The sequence below is a fragment of the Trypanosoma cruzi genome, genomic scaffold (assembly GCF_000209065.1).
Source record: "Trypanosoma cruzi strain CL Brener 1047053517127 genomic scaffold, whole genome shotgun sequence".
Classification (NCBI taxonomy): domain Eukaryota; phylum Euglenozoa; class Kinetoplastea; order Trypanosomatida; family Trypanosomatidae; genus Trypanosoma; species Trypanosoma cruzi.
In genome coordinates this window covers 40,347-54,776 of record NW_001849549.1, presented here as the reverse complement: position 1 = coordinate 54,776, position 14,430 = coordinate 40,347, and the positions used below count along the sequence as shown (strand labels likewise).

Here is a 14,430-nt window from a genome sequence, read left to right as displayed (position 1 = left end):
GCTGCGGCTGCGGTGGTGGCCGCGTGAGAGTGAGGGAGAGAGAGCCGTGCACCGCCCGCACACACACTCTTCCTTCTCTCTCTGTGTGTGTCCCCTTGCATGGACTCTCGCCCTCACCTCACCCCACGAAGCACACACAATAATGTGCCCATTGTATATATGCATGCACACCCATGCAGGCCCGTTGGTGCTTTCTTTTGCACGACACGCACCGCTGCCGTCCTGCCTGGCTGCATGGGCGGAGCACCGCAACTGTTTCTGTTTTGTTTTTATTGCATTGAGTGGGCGACCTCTCTCTCTCTCCCTGTGTGTGTGTTTTGCTTTACGGGAGCAATGAGAGTGTGTGCGCTGGTCGTCCCACGCTTCGGCTTTTTGTTTTGTTTTTGTTTTGTTTTTGTTTTACTTGTGTTTTGGTTGGGTGCACCCATTCCGCTGGCTGCGTGTGTGTGTGTGATGATATGAGTAATTTGCGTGTGTGCTATCCGCTTCTCTGTTGTTGCCTTTTTGACTCTCTTGTGTTCCGCACATCTGCTCTGCAAGTATAGGCGCTGACAAACACACAAACACATGCACACGCTGTGGAGCGGCGTGAATGATGAGAACGCGCACACGCACAAGATTTTGGCTGCGGCGGCCCTTTCGAGGAGGGATGATGGATGACTGCGATATTATTTTGTTGCCGTGCTGCGAGCGTGATTTTCTTGGCGTGCTGCCCGTGTGCGGCGCGGCATTGAGGGAGCCTGGGAGATATGCGTATGGATTCTCTCCTGACAGCTTCACGTGCCGACGTGTTCCTCTCGCTGTTCGTACAGCGACGGAGGATTCTCCGGCTGTGCGGGGCGATGTGCGATGGAGGGTGCGGGAAGAGACAACAGTAAAACGACTGGCGATGGCGCGTTGGTGTTGCGAGGGCAGTTGTACCCTTCTGCATCTCGCCGATTGTTTTGTGTGTCGGCGTAGCTCGGAGAGTGCTGACGCGTGGCAGAAGCACCCGCCGTGGCTCCTGCTGGTGGCAACAGTCGTTGTGTGTTCTCTTTGCACTGTTCTTCCTCCTCGTTCCGTGTGTCTGTGTGCGTGAGTTGTCGTTGTTGTTGGGAGTGACTGCGGTGCGGATGATGATGCCGCTCACTGTGGATGGGTGTCGGTGCGTTTCACTTCTTTTTCCTCTTTTTTCTGAACAAATCACACACAAAGGAAAGAAGTTTCTACCAAGCGCTAATCGCTACTGTGGAATTCGAAGGCTCTGAGAGGACCAACAGCACACACACCGCCCAGACACACACATATTTATATGCTCTCACGTGTTGCTGCTGTGAAGGCACCCCGCACACACAACCGTCGCCGCGTGACCGGATCCAGCGGAAGGAGGAGGGAAGGAAGAGAGAGTGAGCGGCGGATGCCCAACATGTTGAGGCATCACTTCTTTTCTTCGGTGCTGCTTCTCATTGTTGTGATGATGTGCTGCAACGCTGGAGGTGCTGCGGAAGCTCCGGAGCAGCCATCTGAACCAAAATATAAATGGAAGGACATCAAGGATGGGGAGGGTGAGGGTGTAACTGTGGAGTCGTTGGGTGTTCCCGGCCTTGTTGGGATGAATGGTGAGGTGTTTGCCGTTGCCGAGGCTCAGTGCAAAAAGAGTGATGCACACACTTTTACCGGTATTGCTTCCCATACTATCACGACACAAACTGCTAATACACCGGAGGAAGTGCTGAATGAAGTGAAAGGGACACAATTTCTGGAGAGAGGTCCTTCCACGAGCCCAAAGAGAATGGATGTGAGCCGACCAACAACAGTCGTGGAAGGAAATAATATTTACATGCTTGTTGGGAAATACAGCCAGGCAGCTGCTGTTGGTGCTCAGGATAGCGGTGCCGAGAACTGGGGATTATTGCTGGTGCAAGGGAACGTCAGTGACGGAAGTCGCGGCGAGAAAAGAATCCAATGGAAAGATGCCACCGATATCCCGCGGGCATCTTTTGGCGACCAACTCATATCCTGGACAGGGCTGATTGGCGGCGGTGGATCGGGTGTTAAGATGGAGGACGGTAAGCTCCTGTTTCCAGTGGAAGGCACGAAGAAGGGGAACAAGGAGGGTGAAGCACCAAACGATGAAAAAGCCGTTTCGTTGCTCATATACACCTCGGATGCTGCAAATTGGACGCTGTCGAAGGGGATGTCTGACGGTGGCTGCAGTGATCCCTCCGTCGTGGGGTGGAAGGAGGACAAACTAACGATGATGACTGCGTGTGCTGATGGCCGCCACAGGGTGTACGAGATCGGTGACAAGGGGGAGTCGTGGACGGAGGCACTCGGGACACTCTCGCGCGTGTGGGGCAACAAACAGGGCGTAAGTGGCGTTAGAAGCGGGTTCATCACAGCGACGATTCTTGTCGATGGTGAAGATGATAACAGAAATGTGATGCTCGTTACTCTGCCGGCGTATTCCGAGAAGCTTGAGAAGGGAGGCGCTCAAAAGGGTGAACTCCATCTTTGGCTGACGGACAATACGCACATTGTTGATATTGGGCCGGTATCCAGGGAAGGGGACGATGCCGCCGCCAGCTCCCTGCTGTACAAAAGTGGTAAAAGTGGTGAAGCTAATAATAATGAAGAGTTGATTGTACTGTACGAGAAGAAGGGCGCTGAGGGCAAACCATCGCCTGGTGTGGTCTCTGTGCTCCTGACTGAGCAGCTGCAGCGTGTGAAGGATGTGCTGGCGACGTGGAATAAAGTGGACCAAAGCGTTTCCCAGCTGTGCCCCCCAAGTGCTGAGAAGGACCGTCCAAATGAAAATGACTGCAGCGGTGTTAAGATCACGGATGGGCTGGTTGGCTTTTTGTCCGGCAACTTCTCTGGTAACACATGGAGGGACGAGTACCTCGGGGTGAACGCCACGGTAAATACTAATGAAGGGGCTGCGAAGGCAACATTGCATGCCGGCGGAGTGACGTTCAAAGGAGCGTGGGCGGAGTGGCCTGTTGGCGAGCAGGGGGAGAATCAGCTGTACCACTTTGCGAACCACAACTTCACTCTTGTGGCGACGGTGTCCATCGACAAGGTGCCGACGAGGGAGGGCCCTATTCCTTTGATGGGTGTGAAGATGAGTGACGCAGAGAATCCAGTACGTCTGGGACTGTCGTACAACAATAAAAAGAAGTGGCTATTACTGTGCTATGGCGGAGAGAACAAGGAGCTCAGCATCACATGGCAACCAGGGAAAAAACACCAATTGGCCATTGTGCTACAGAACGGCAAACAGGGCTCTGCGTACGTCGATGGTAAGCGTGTGGGTGGGGATGAACAATGCAAATTGGAAAATACGGAATCTAAGGTGATCTCACACTTTTACATTGGAGGGGATGGAGGCAGCGCAGAGATCCAAGAAGGCGTGTTTGTGACGGTGACGAACGTCCTGCTGTACAACCGCCCGTTGAGTTCCACAGAGATTGGTGCCCTCAACCCGAATAAAGCCTCCATTCCATCTTTGGTAAAGGAGCCGACTAAACCGTTAACAGTTTCTTCTGCTTCCGTTGTAACTCCCACTCCTCCGGTGGTCGCAACTGCTCAGATAACCGAAACTCCGTCTACTCCCGCCGGAACACATCTGACGGAACAGGGGCAGCCGATGCGGAGCAGTGGTGCGGACAGTGGCGGTGCATCCGCATCAGCGGTGTCCACTGTCAGTATTCCATCAGCAGAAAATGACTCCGTAAAGAAGGTGGCGTCAGGAACATCTTCCGATGGAACTCAAACTGTGGATGGCGGTTCTACTGCTGATGGCGAGCCAAAGATGGAGAAAAGAGAAGGAGGAACGGATGCGCAGGAGGAAGAGGTCCAGCCACAGGTCAGGAAAGTAAATGCTACGGCACACAGCAGCAACCTCGGAAGTTTGTCGCAGGGGAATAACAGCGATGCCGGCACTGTGAGTGAGAGCGGACTGCTGCCATCGCTCCTTCTTCTGTTGGGGCTGTGGGGGTTCGCGGCTCTGTGAGGAGTGACTGGCTGCCGCATGGGACACTTGCGACCTCCCCCGCACAGAATTACTTCCCTGGAACGAATATTTTTGATACTTTCATTTTTTTTGTGCGTATTTTAACTTTATTTTAATGCTTGCTACTTTCTTGCTTTAAAATTCTTTTTTTTTTTAAATTTACATCCCATATCCTTTTTTTTGGTTTTTTGGGGCAATCACTATGGACGTTTTTTTCTTTTCTACTCTTCCCTCCTTTAATTGTTTGTTGCTGCACTCTTCCTGCGAGGGGTGCTGTGTGTTTCCCGCCCAACTGCTCCACTCGCACACCCACCGACACGCTCGTGACGACGGCCCTGTGCGCCTCGCCTGCTGCACGCATGAGGAGGGGCCGCGACGAACGGCGCGCTGAGGGAGCCGTGACGTGTGGGCGTGCGACGAGGGCCTGTGGGGCGGAGCACACATTTCTTCCCTCTTGTTTTGCTTTCTTTGCTGTCAGGGCGGGCAGACACCCGCAGCGCCACACACACAGCCACACCCTGCCGCCGTGTTTTTTGTTTTGTTTTGTTTTGCTTTGTGGATGTGTGTGTGCTGCCACCGTGCGTGATTGTTGAAGTCGGGACCGTGCCGCATGTATCGCCTCCATCCAGCTGTGCCTCTTACTGTGTTGATTTGCCTCTCTGTGCCCTTCTCCTCTTTTCTGTTCCTCCCACAGCACACGTACACAGTCAAATGGGTATTTGCACAGTGCTCTGCAAGAACGTTTTTGGTAACGAGGGAAGTTGGCTGACGTTTGTGCTGAAAGGATGACGGTGCCACGATGACCTTCTCTGGCGATGACAGTTGCTGTGTTCTCGGCACACACACACACACACTCCTCCTTTTCCCTCCGTGAGAGTGAGTGCGGCAGGAGCGTGGTCTACGGCAGTGGCAGCTGGTGCTGCGGAGAAGGACGAGGCGCCGAAGGAGTAGAAGAGGACGAAGTCGCTGGATGATATTACGATGGCGGATGAAAGCTTTTTGTACGGTCTTTCATCGCTTTTCTTTGGGAGTGCGGCGTGCCGCCGCCTGACAGGATGCCTGCACTCGGCACACTTCGAGGCATTGCGTTCTTTCCTTCAGGGTGATGTCACAATTATCATGGCAGCACCTTCCTTCACCGGTTTTGAGTATGACAATACAAATGGCGGCAAAGAGAGCGATGAGGATGATGATGGTTTTCACCGAGAGACAGATTATTTGCGTGTCTTGGCACACGAATCCTGGGAGGGTTTGGATGCCGTCCCTACAATTCCCGGCCTTGCGGAACTGTTGGCTTTTGCGCTGTCACTCGCCGTCATTAGTGCCCATGCGTTGGGGTGATCCATTTACCGTGGAGTTCACGCAGCAGCTCTCGAGTTGTTGTGCTGCTGGTCCCGCGTTGGCCCTTTCGCATGTATTTCAGCGTTGCCTGGCGTGTGATTTGATCTCTGTGTTGTCCAGGCCGCCGCCTCCAGTTTTCTTTTGTGCCCAATAAGAAACACTTTGCGTTGCGGTGTTTATTTATTTGCGTGGCCGTTGATGCACGTGACGATGCTCAACGGGTGTGTCTTTTGTTTGGTGGGCACGAGGGAGACTTCGGTGTGTGCCGACACCTTCTCGAAATTCTTTGTCGACGGGTCGAGGCGAAACTAAGGGAGGTCTGTCCGCTGCATCTCTCAAGGCAGCTGCGGGGCACTCCGGAAGCACAGAGTGAACGGATGGATGCCGCGCAGCTGGGGAGACCAGTTTTCTTCTTCATCCTTCGTTGCTAGGGGAATCGAGAATCCACAGCGTCACTGCCAGCTGCATTTTACTGCTGTGGATCGACTGTGCTGAAGTTGGCCGTCTAATGTGAATCGCAGCGTCAGTGCAGGAAGACGCTTTCACGCATTGCGAGTAGTTGCTCCAGCCTCGAGCTCATCAATATTCACAGCGGGGAGCAATGCATTTCGGTGGCCGGTGACGTTCAGACGAGTGTGTTTCACTTCACCCGCCTCGTATTTGTGGGGGACACTGCGCATCGACCCTCCCCAACAGTCCCACCACCTTCACTTCCCCCGCCGATCGCTGCCCTCTGCTGACGGTACAGTTGTTTGGCTCCGTCAATAATGCGCTCGTGAAACTTCCTCTCCGCACGCTGCGGGATTATTGCCGTGGAGGAGTTGATGGCATATGGTGCGGGTGTGGCGTCGACAGATTCATCCATGCATTGTCTTAGAAACATGACTTTGAGTCGTGTCAGTCACGCCGTGTTTCCCTTTTTTCTTGCCGGGAGTCTTGTGGGTGTGTTTGAGCCCTTTTAGGAGCCTGTGCAGAGAATGATCGCGGGAGAGCTGGCTGCCTTAATGAATGTATGTGTATATACCCTGACAAAACGAATATACACGTCTTTACGACACTTTTCTACCGTATGAGTTTTGGGGAGGCCACGACTTTAGGGAGCCGACAGCGGCCGGATAATTTTTATTTTTATTTTTGCCATCGCACCCGCCCCCTTTTGTTTCCACCACGCGGCGGGGTCTTGTGGCTGCAGGACCCCAAAAGTCTGCCACGTCGTAAGTAATAAATAAATACATGCATCCTACCCGAATAGAGTGAGCGGGCCACGATTGTGGCTGACGGATGGTATATAAACATACAGCTACCTGGTGCTGAACTTTGAGGGTGTGGTGAATCCACTCTTATTCCGTTGATCCCTCACTTATTTCTAACGTGTTTGGTTTCTATTATTGAGAAACTCGGGATTCGGCCAGCGGCTCAGAAGATTATCCTTTATTGCAGCACTTTACCAAAGAGAAGCAGGAACAACACAAACCGAATTATTGGCTGCACCAACACAAGAAACATTCACAAGAGGAAAAACTAATTGTTGTGCACCCTGCAGAAATCCCCAACACACGATGCAGGCATGAAGGTTTGCCCTCTGCAAAACAACATATGCGGACATCTGCCAACATTCAAACAGGAACACAAATAAATGGTTTCCTGCACTCTTCTATTCCCTGGGCTTATTTTTGGTTGTGCTGCTGTTGCGGTGGTGGCCGGCGTGCATGGAGTGGTGTGCGGGGATCCCTTTTTTTTATTGTTACTTTGATTTTGTGTTGATGTGCGCGCTGCACCTATTCTCGTGTGTGTGTGCGTACCCTCCGTGGGGGGTGCCGACACGACGGACCGCTCTCGCCGTATGTGCATGCGGTGGAGCCTTGTGTGCCGCTCCTGTTTGCTTCTCCCTCCTCCATCTGTGTGTTGGTGCTGCGGCACGGCTGTGTGTGTGTGTGTGTGTGTGTGTGTGCGGCGTACGGTGCATGCCTGGCTGCTGCCCTCTCCTCATGCGGTGTGCCCTCTGTGTGTGTCTGCTGCACCTCTCGTCTCCCCTGCTGCTCTCCATGTCCCTCACTGTGGAGATCAAATCCACACCACTGAACGACCACACTCACGATGATGATGTGCCGTCTGCTGTGCGCCCTGTTGGTGCTCGCCCTGTGCTGCTGCTGCCCATCCGTGTGCACCTCAGAGTCTCCGGAGAAGGATGATGCTTCCAGTACGACGGACGGGACAACGCGGCCACCATCCACTGACGAGCGGACTGACGCTGGTGGAAACGTCAAGAGTCGTTCTCCTACTTCAGAGTCAGGACCACGGGTGGAAGTTGAGTCAGAGTTGCCAGGCACGGGGGCCACTGCGGGAAAATCAGAAAACAATGCGCCAGGTACACTAGGCTCTACCGGTCCGGAAAAGCAATCAGATGAAGTTTCCAATGCACGACAGACAAAAGGTACGAACGGTGTGATACAGCCACAAGGTGGCACGAAACCATCCACGGAACAAGAAAATCAGGTCGCCGAATTTGGTGCCGCGACGATCACGACGACTACTTCAAAGGCACCAACCACCACGACGACCACAGCGCCGGAGACAACAAGTACTACGACTACTGAGGCGCCAACCACGACGACCACCCGCGCACCGTCACGTCTTCGCGAAGTCGACGGCAGCCTCAGCGGCTCTGCGTGGGTGTGTGCCCCGCTGCTGCTCGCCGCATCCGCGCTGGCGTACACCACTCCGGGCTGAAGAATTGTATGCGGGCTGTGCGCGTCTACTGTGGTCCGATGTAAAAAAATAAGAGAAAATAATGATTGTGTTGTGCTTCATTTGCTTCCGCTGCCCTGCTGTCTGTTCCGCGTTGTGCTGCTCCCTGTATCCGTCACGTGGAACGTATACCAGACACACTCATATGCACTGCACGCATACAACTGTTTGCATGGACGTACGTCCGTGTGTGGGTGCATGCACACAGGATCCATTTGGTGCAGCTGTTTGTTTTTTGTTTTTTTTTACTTGTTTTTACTTTATTGCTGTTTGTTTTCTGTTTTTTGCTTTCAATTGTTTCATGTGTGTTTTTCTTGCTGATCAATTATTGCAGGGCTGTGTGTATTGTTTTTGTTTTTTCACTGTTCCAACTGCCTCATGGTGTGTTTGTTGCTGCTGCTGGGCTGCTGCCGTTTGTCACTGTCCTGTGCGGTGGTTGTGTGACTTTCTCCTTTTCCTTTTGCTTTCACTCTGCGTTGACGTGTTGTTAGTTTGTGCTGAAGGCTGCACGCAAGTGACAGGAGTGATGGCGATGATGACTGGCCGTGTGCCGCTGGTGTGTGCCCTCTGCGTGCTGTGGTGCGGTGTCTGCTGTGGTGAACCATCTGAACCACCTTCTTCAGCTTCAGCTTCTCCGGGTACTACGCCCGAAAAGAAACCTCAAAATCAAGAAGAGGTCGTTGGTGGCGCTGCAGGAGATGACCAAAGCGGTCAACCGGAATCGCCAAAAGAAACACCATCACCAACGCGGTCAGAATTACCGGCAGGTGGACCGAGGCCGCCACAGGCACAACAATCCGGAGGAGAAGCATCAGTAACGTCAAGCACAACGACGGACAGCAAGGTTCAAAAACAAGAAGAAAAGAAGGAGCAAAAGAATGAAGAAGCTAAGGATGAAGACGAAGACGAAGACGACGAAGAAGAAGAGGAAAAGGAAGAGGAAGAGGAAGATGAAGAGGATGAAGACGAAGTGGAGGAGACAGGGAAAGAAGAAGCTGCTACCGGCACCACAGAGGGGACCTCAGCAGGCACTGAAGAGCAGCCAAGTTTATCTTCTGGTGCGGAGGGAGCATCGAATATAACAAATCCCAACAGCACACCAACAACTGGAGACGATGATCCAGCAGCTGATGGTGCAGGGACGGCAGAAGAAAAACAAAATGAAAATAAAGAAACCAATCCGAAAGAAACACCAGTGACGGCCGCAGCCATGAAAACTACGACGGCGACGACTGGCGACAGTGACGGCAGCACCGCGGTCTCCCACACCACCTCCCCTCTTTTGCTTCTTCTTGTTTTTGCTTGTGCAGCTGCGGCTGCGGTGGTGGCCGCGTGAGAGTGAGGGAGAGAGAGCCGTGCACCGCCCGCACACACACTCTTCCTTCTCTCTCTCTGTGTGTGTCCCCTTGCATGGACTCTCGCCCTCACCTCACCCCACGAGGCACACAATAATGTGCCCATTGTATATATGCATGCACACCCATGCAGGCCCGTTGGTGCTCTCTTTTGCACGACACGCACCGCTGCCGTCCTGCCTGGCTGCATGGGCGGAGCACCGTAACTGTTTCTGTTTTGTTTTTATTGCATTGAGTGGGCGACCTCTCTCTCTCTCTCCCTGTGTGTGTGTGTTTTGCTTTACGGGAGCAATGAGAGTGTGTGTGCGCTGGTCGTCCCACGCTTCGGCTTTTTGTTTTGTTTTTCTTTTTGATTTTGTGGTTGTGAGCACCCATTCCGCGGCTGCGTGTGTGCGTGAGTTTTTGTTGAGAGTGAATGCGGTGCGGATGATGATGCCGCTCACTGTGGATGGGTGGCGGTGTGTTCACTTCTTTTTTCCTCTTTTTTCTAAACCACTCACACACAAAGGAAAGAAGTTTCTACCAAGCGCTAAACGCTACTGTGGAATTCGAGGGCTCTGAAAGGACCAACAGCACACACACAGTCCACACACGCACACATATTTTTATGCTCTCACGTGTTGCTGCAGTGAGGGCACCCCGCACACACAACCGTCGCCGCGTGACCGGATCGAGCGGAAGGAGGAGGGAAGGAGGAGAGAGTGAGCAGCAGAGACCCGACATGTCCCGGCATCTCTTCTGCTCTGCGGTGCTGCTCCTTGTTTTTGCGATGTTGCGCTGCAGCACTGGAGCAGAACAAGTTGGTATGAAGGAGCCAGCTGATCCCCAGTTTAAATGGGAGGGCATCACCGGTGATGAAAAATTGGACTCGTTGGGTGCTCCCAGCCTTTTGAAGGTGGGGAGTGACGTATTTGCCGTTGCCGAGGCAAAGTGGAAGAAGGATGATGCCAGTTTTACTGGCATTGCATCCCAACTTCTCACGACAAAAACTACTGACACACCGGAGGAAGTACTGAAGAATGCCAACGATGGGACACAATTACTGGAGGGAGGTACTCCCAAAGACCCAAATAAAAGAGTAGATGTGAGCCGACCAACAACTGCTGTGAAGGGAAGTGATATTTACATGCTTGTTGGAGTCTACACCAATAAAGTTGCCGCTTCCGTACAGAGTGCCAAGCCTGACGCGAATCAATTGGGACTTTTGCTGGTGAAAGGGAGCGTCAATGAGGTTGCAAATAGCAAAAAAATTGTCTGGAAAGATACTGAGAGTTCCCCGCAAAGACTGTTTGACGCACAGCTCGATTCCTGGACAAAGCTGATTGGAAGCGGTGGATCGGGTGTTAAGATGGAGGACGAGACACTTGTGTTTCCAGTGGAAGGCACGAAGAAGGAGGCGGATGGCACTGAAGTGAATGTGAAGACTATCTCACTTATCATACACTCGAAGGATAATACGAATTGGAAGCTGTCGAAGGGGATGTCTGACGGTGGCTGCAGTGATCCCTCCGTCGTGGGGTGGAAGGACAAAACACTCATCATGATGACTGCGTGTGCTGATGGCCGCCGCAGGGTGTACGAGTCCGATGACAAGGGGGATTCGTGGACGGAGGCACTCGGGACGCTCTCGCGCGTGTGGGGCAGCAACCGTAAGCCACATGAGAAGGGCGTAAGAAGCGGGTTCATCACAGCGACTTTTGGAAATGATGGTGATAATAAAAAAGTGATGCTCGTTACTCTGCCGGTGTATCCCGAGGACAGTAAAAAAGAAAATGGTAATGAAAAGGGCGTACTTCATCTTTGGCTGACGGACAATACGCACATTGTTGATATTGGGCCGGTATCCGGGAAAGGGGACGATGCTGCCGCCAGCTCCCTGCTGTACAGAAGTGATGGAAGTAGTGAAGCTAATAATAATGAAGAGTTGATTGCACTGTACGAGAAGAAGAAAGACAACGATGAGAAACCATCACCTGGTGTGGTCTCTGTGCTCCTGACTGCGCAGCTGGAGCGGGTGAAGGAGGTGCTGACGACCTGGAAGGAGGTGGACAAACGTGTCTCTAAGCTGTGTGCCACTTTACTTGCTCAGGAAGATCGTTTAACTGAAAATGACTGCAGCGGTGTTAAGATCACGGATGGGCTGGTTGGCTTTTTGTCTGGCCAATTTTCCGAGAAGACATGGATGGACGAATACCTCGGCGTGAACGCCACAATAGCGGAGAATGATGCAGCAGCGGCCACAGGGTCCTCCGATGGCGTGAAGTTCACTGGGCGTGGCGCAGGGGCGCAGTGGCCCGTTGGCGAGCAGGGGGAGAATCAGCTGTACCACTTTGCGAACCACAAATTTACTCTTGTGGCGACGGTGTCCATCGACGGTGTGCCGGAGGAGGGAGATACCCTTATTCCATTGATGGGTGTGAAGATGAATGACAGTGATAAGACTGTACTCCTGGGACTGTCGTACAACAATAAAAAGAAGTGGCTATTACTGTGCGATGGCGGAGAGAACAAGGAGCTCAGCATCACATGGCAACCAGGGAAAAAACACCAATTGGCCATTGTGCTACAGAACGGCAAACAGGGCTCTGCGTACGTCGATGGTAAGCGTGTGGGTGGGGATGAACAATGCAAATTGGAAAATACGGAATCTAAGGTGATCTCACACTTTTACATTGGAGGGGATGGAGGCAGCGCAGAGATCCAAGAAGGCGTGTTTGTGACGGTGACGAACGTCCTGCTGTACAACCGCCCGTTGAGTTCCACAGAGATTGGTGCCCTCAACCCGAATAAAGCCTCCACTCCACCTGCGGTGCCTGACAATGCCCAAGGAACCCCGTCGCAGTCCTCTTCTGCCGGGCAATCGCCGTCGGAGCCTAAATTGTTGAATGAAAATCAGGGTGCGGACAGTGGCGGTGCATCCGCATCAGCGGTGTCCACTGTCAGTATTCCATCAGCAGAAAATGGCTCAGTAAAGAAGGTGGCGTCAGGAAAATCTTCCGATGGAACTCAAACTGTGGATGGCGGTTCTACTGCTGATGGCGAGCCAAAGATGGAGAAAAGAGGAGGAGGAACGGATGCGCAGGAGGAAGAGGTCCAGCCACAGGTCAGGAAAGTAAATGCTACGGCACTCAACAGCAACCTCGGAAGTTTGTCGCAGGGGAATAACAGCGACGCTGGCACCATGAGTGAGAGCGGACTGTTGCCATCGCTCCTTCTTCTGTTGGGACTGTGGGGTTTGCGGCTCTGTGAGGAGTGACTGGCTGCCGCATGGGACACTTGCGATCTTCCCTGCACAGAATTACTTCCCTGGAACGAATATCTCTGATACTTTTACTTTTTTTGTGCGTATTTTAAATTTATTTTAATGTTTGCTAATTTCTGGTTTAAATCTTTTTTCGTTTTTATTTCTTACTACCCCATTCCTTCTTTTTTTTTTTTTGTTTTTGGGGCAATCACTATGGACGTTTTTTTCTTTTCTACTCTTCCCTCTTTAATTGTTTCTTCTGCACTCTTCCTGCGAGGGGTGCCGTGTGTTTCCCGCCCAACTGCTCCACTCGCACACCCACCGACACGCTCATGACGACGGCCCTGTGCGCCTCGCCTGCTGCACGCATGAGGAGGGGCCGCGACGAACGGCGCGCTGAGGGAGCCGTGACGTGTGGGCGTGCGACGAGGGCCTGTGGGGCGAAGCACACATTTCTTCCCTCTTGTTTTGTTTTCTTTGCGGCCAGGGCGGGCAGACACCCGCAGCGCCACACACACAGCCACACCCTGCCGCCGTATTTTTCTTTAAGGATTTGTTTTGCTTTGCGTGCTTATTTCATGCGGTGGCGCACCCTTCGGTGTCGGCCTCGTGAGCATTTCTTTCCCCTCCGATGATTTTTTTTTCTTTTGCTGCGCTCACTCTCCCGATGGAGTGACGCGACTCCCGTCATGTCTGCGTGCTTCTCTCAGTCCCCCCACACACGAGTGACTGTGCTCTGCGGGCCGCACTCACGCGCCGGTGAGAGGGCTGAGGGGAGCAGCAACACGCAGATGACCCGTGAAATATAAACGATGTGCGGACACACGGAGGGTCGGACGGTCGAAGCACACGCAACCATCTTTTTAATTTCATTTTGTGGGCAAAATACATACAGACGGTTTGGTGTGGCCACACGGCAGCCAGGCGATTTTTTTCTTATTTTAAATTTGTGTGGAGCAGTAATGGACGATTTCTTTTCATTTATAATTATTTTGTGTGGTGGGGTTTACATAAGACGGGGGGGACGTTTTTTTGTTTTCAATAAATATTGTGTGGATTGCCGCTGCTTGGGCTGCAGCGCAGTGATGAGTTTGAGCGGTCTTCTTGTTGTTGTTTCCGCCATGCGTCTCCGCTGTACATTTTTGTGCGTCCCTCCACATACTCTGCTCCCTCTTTTCTGCTTCTTTGCTTTGTGTTTCTGCAGGCACACACAACCACACACACACAAGATGCACATTGCAGTGGATTTGAATGCACCTTTTGTAGTGCATGCTGGCAGTTGCGTGTGGCGGCTGTCTTCTTCCGTGGGCGTGAGGAGGGAGAGAGGAAGCGCACCCCGAGTCTATTTTCCTGCGGGTGTGGTGGTTGTGCCGGTGGATGTATCGTGTGCTCCCAGTGACGGCAGCCTGAGCTATCGCGTGTGTGTGTGCGGGCGTGGAAGAAGTGTTCTGCTGCCGGTGCTGATGCTCAGTGTGAGAATTATAATTTCAGTGACTTTGATGTGCGCATGCATGGCAGGAATGGTGAGCTGGGTGCTGTGTGCCATGTGGCCCATGCGGTGCACACATGTAGCAACCGTGCTGCCAGCTGTGCAAGGAAGAGGAAGGGGTCACCGTTGCCTCCACGATGAATGTGACGACACATAAATGCGCCGGCCCTTATGAATTGTGGCGGCGTCAATTTTATCCCGATGGAACCATCCATCCGCCTGCACGGAGCAGCGATGCTGACCGGACGGGCATCTGTCA

The 14,430-nt window shown here is 52.8% G+C and overlaps 4 protein-coding genes and 1 pseudogene across 4 annotated transcripts, besides 10 other annotated features; all 5 read left to right on the top strand.

Annotated features, from left to right (window-relative positions):
* Positions 1–14,430: part of a sequence feature (areas not merged during assembly with more than two copies in the genome that could not be assigned to a particular haplotype) that runs on past the window's edge.
* Positions 370–401: a microsatellite.
* Tc00.1047053506955.270 (trans-sialidase, putative) lies at positions 1,292–3,994 on the top strand (the record flags this gene model as incomplete). The annotated part of the gene is made up of 1 exon (XM_812784.1): positions 1,292–3,994. The coding sequence occupies one exon, from the start codon at positions 1,292–1,294 to the stop codon at positions 3,992–3,994; it is 2,703 nt and encodes a 900-aa protein (XP_817877.1).
* Positions 4,129–4,156: a sequence feature (AT_rich).
* Positions 4,526–4,551: a microsatellite.
* Positions 5,171–6,145, top strand: Tc00.1047053506955.261 (annotated as a pseudogene).
* Positions 6,296–6,763: a mobile genetic element.
* Positions 6,451–6,471: a sequence feature (AT_rich).
* Positions 7,259–7,286: a microsatellite.
* On the top strand, positions 7,433–8,065 carry Tc00.1047053506955.250 (mucin TcMUCII, putative; the record flags this gene model as incomplete). Its single annotated transcript, XM_812783.1, has 1 exon — positions 7,433–8,065. One exon carries the CDS (start codon positions 7,433–7,435, stop codon positions 8,063–8,065), a length of 633 nt encoding a protein of 210 aa, XP_817876.1.
* Positions 7,851–7,953: a microsatellite.
* Positions 8,311–8,399: a sequence feature (A-rich).
* On the top strand, positions 8,610–9,419 carry Tc00.1047053506955.244 (mucin-associated surface protein (MASP), putative; the record flags this gene model as incomplete). Its single annotated transcript, XM_812787.1, has 1 exon — positions 8,610–9,419. The coding sequence occupies one exon, from the start codon at positions 8,610–8,612 to the stop codon at positions 9,417–9,419; it is 810 nt and encodes a 269-aa protein (XP_817880.1).
* Positions 8,938–9,078: a sequence feature (CT-rich).
* Positions 9,887–12,694, top strand: Tc00.1047053506955.240 (trans-sialidase, putative; the record flags this gene model as incomplete). Its single annotated transcript, XM_812782.1, has 1 exon — positions 9,887–12,694. One exon carries the CDS (start codon positions 9,887–9,889, stop codon positions 12,692–12,694), a length of 2,808 nt encoding a protein of 935 aa, XP_817875.1.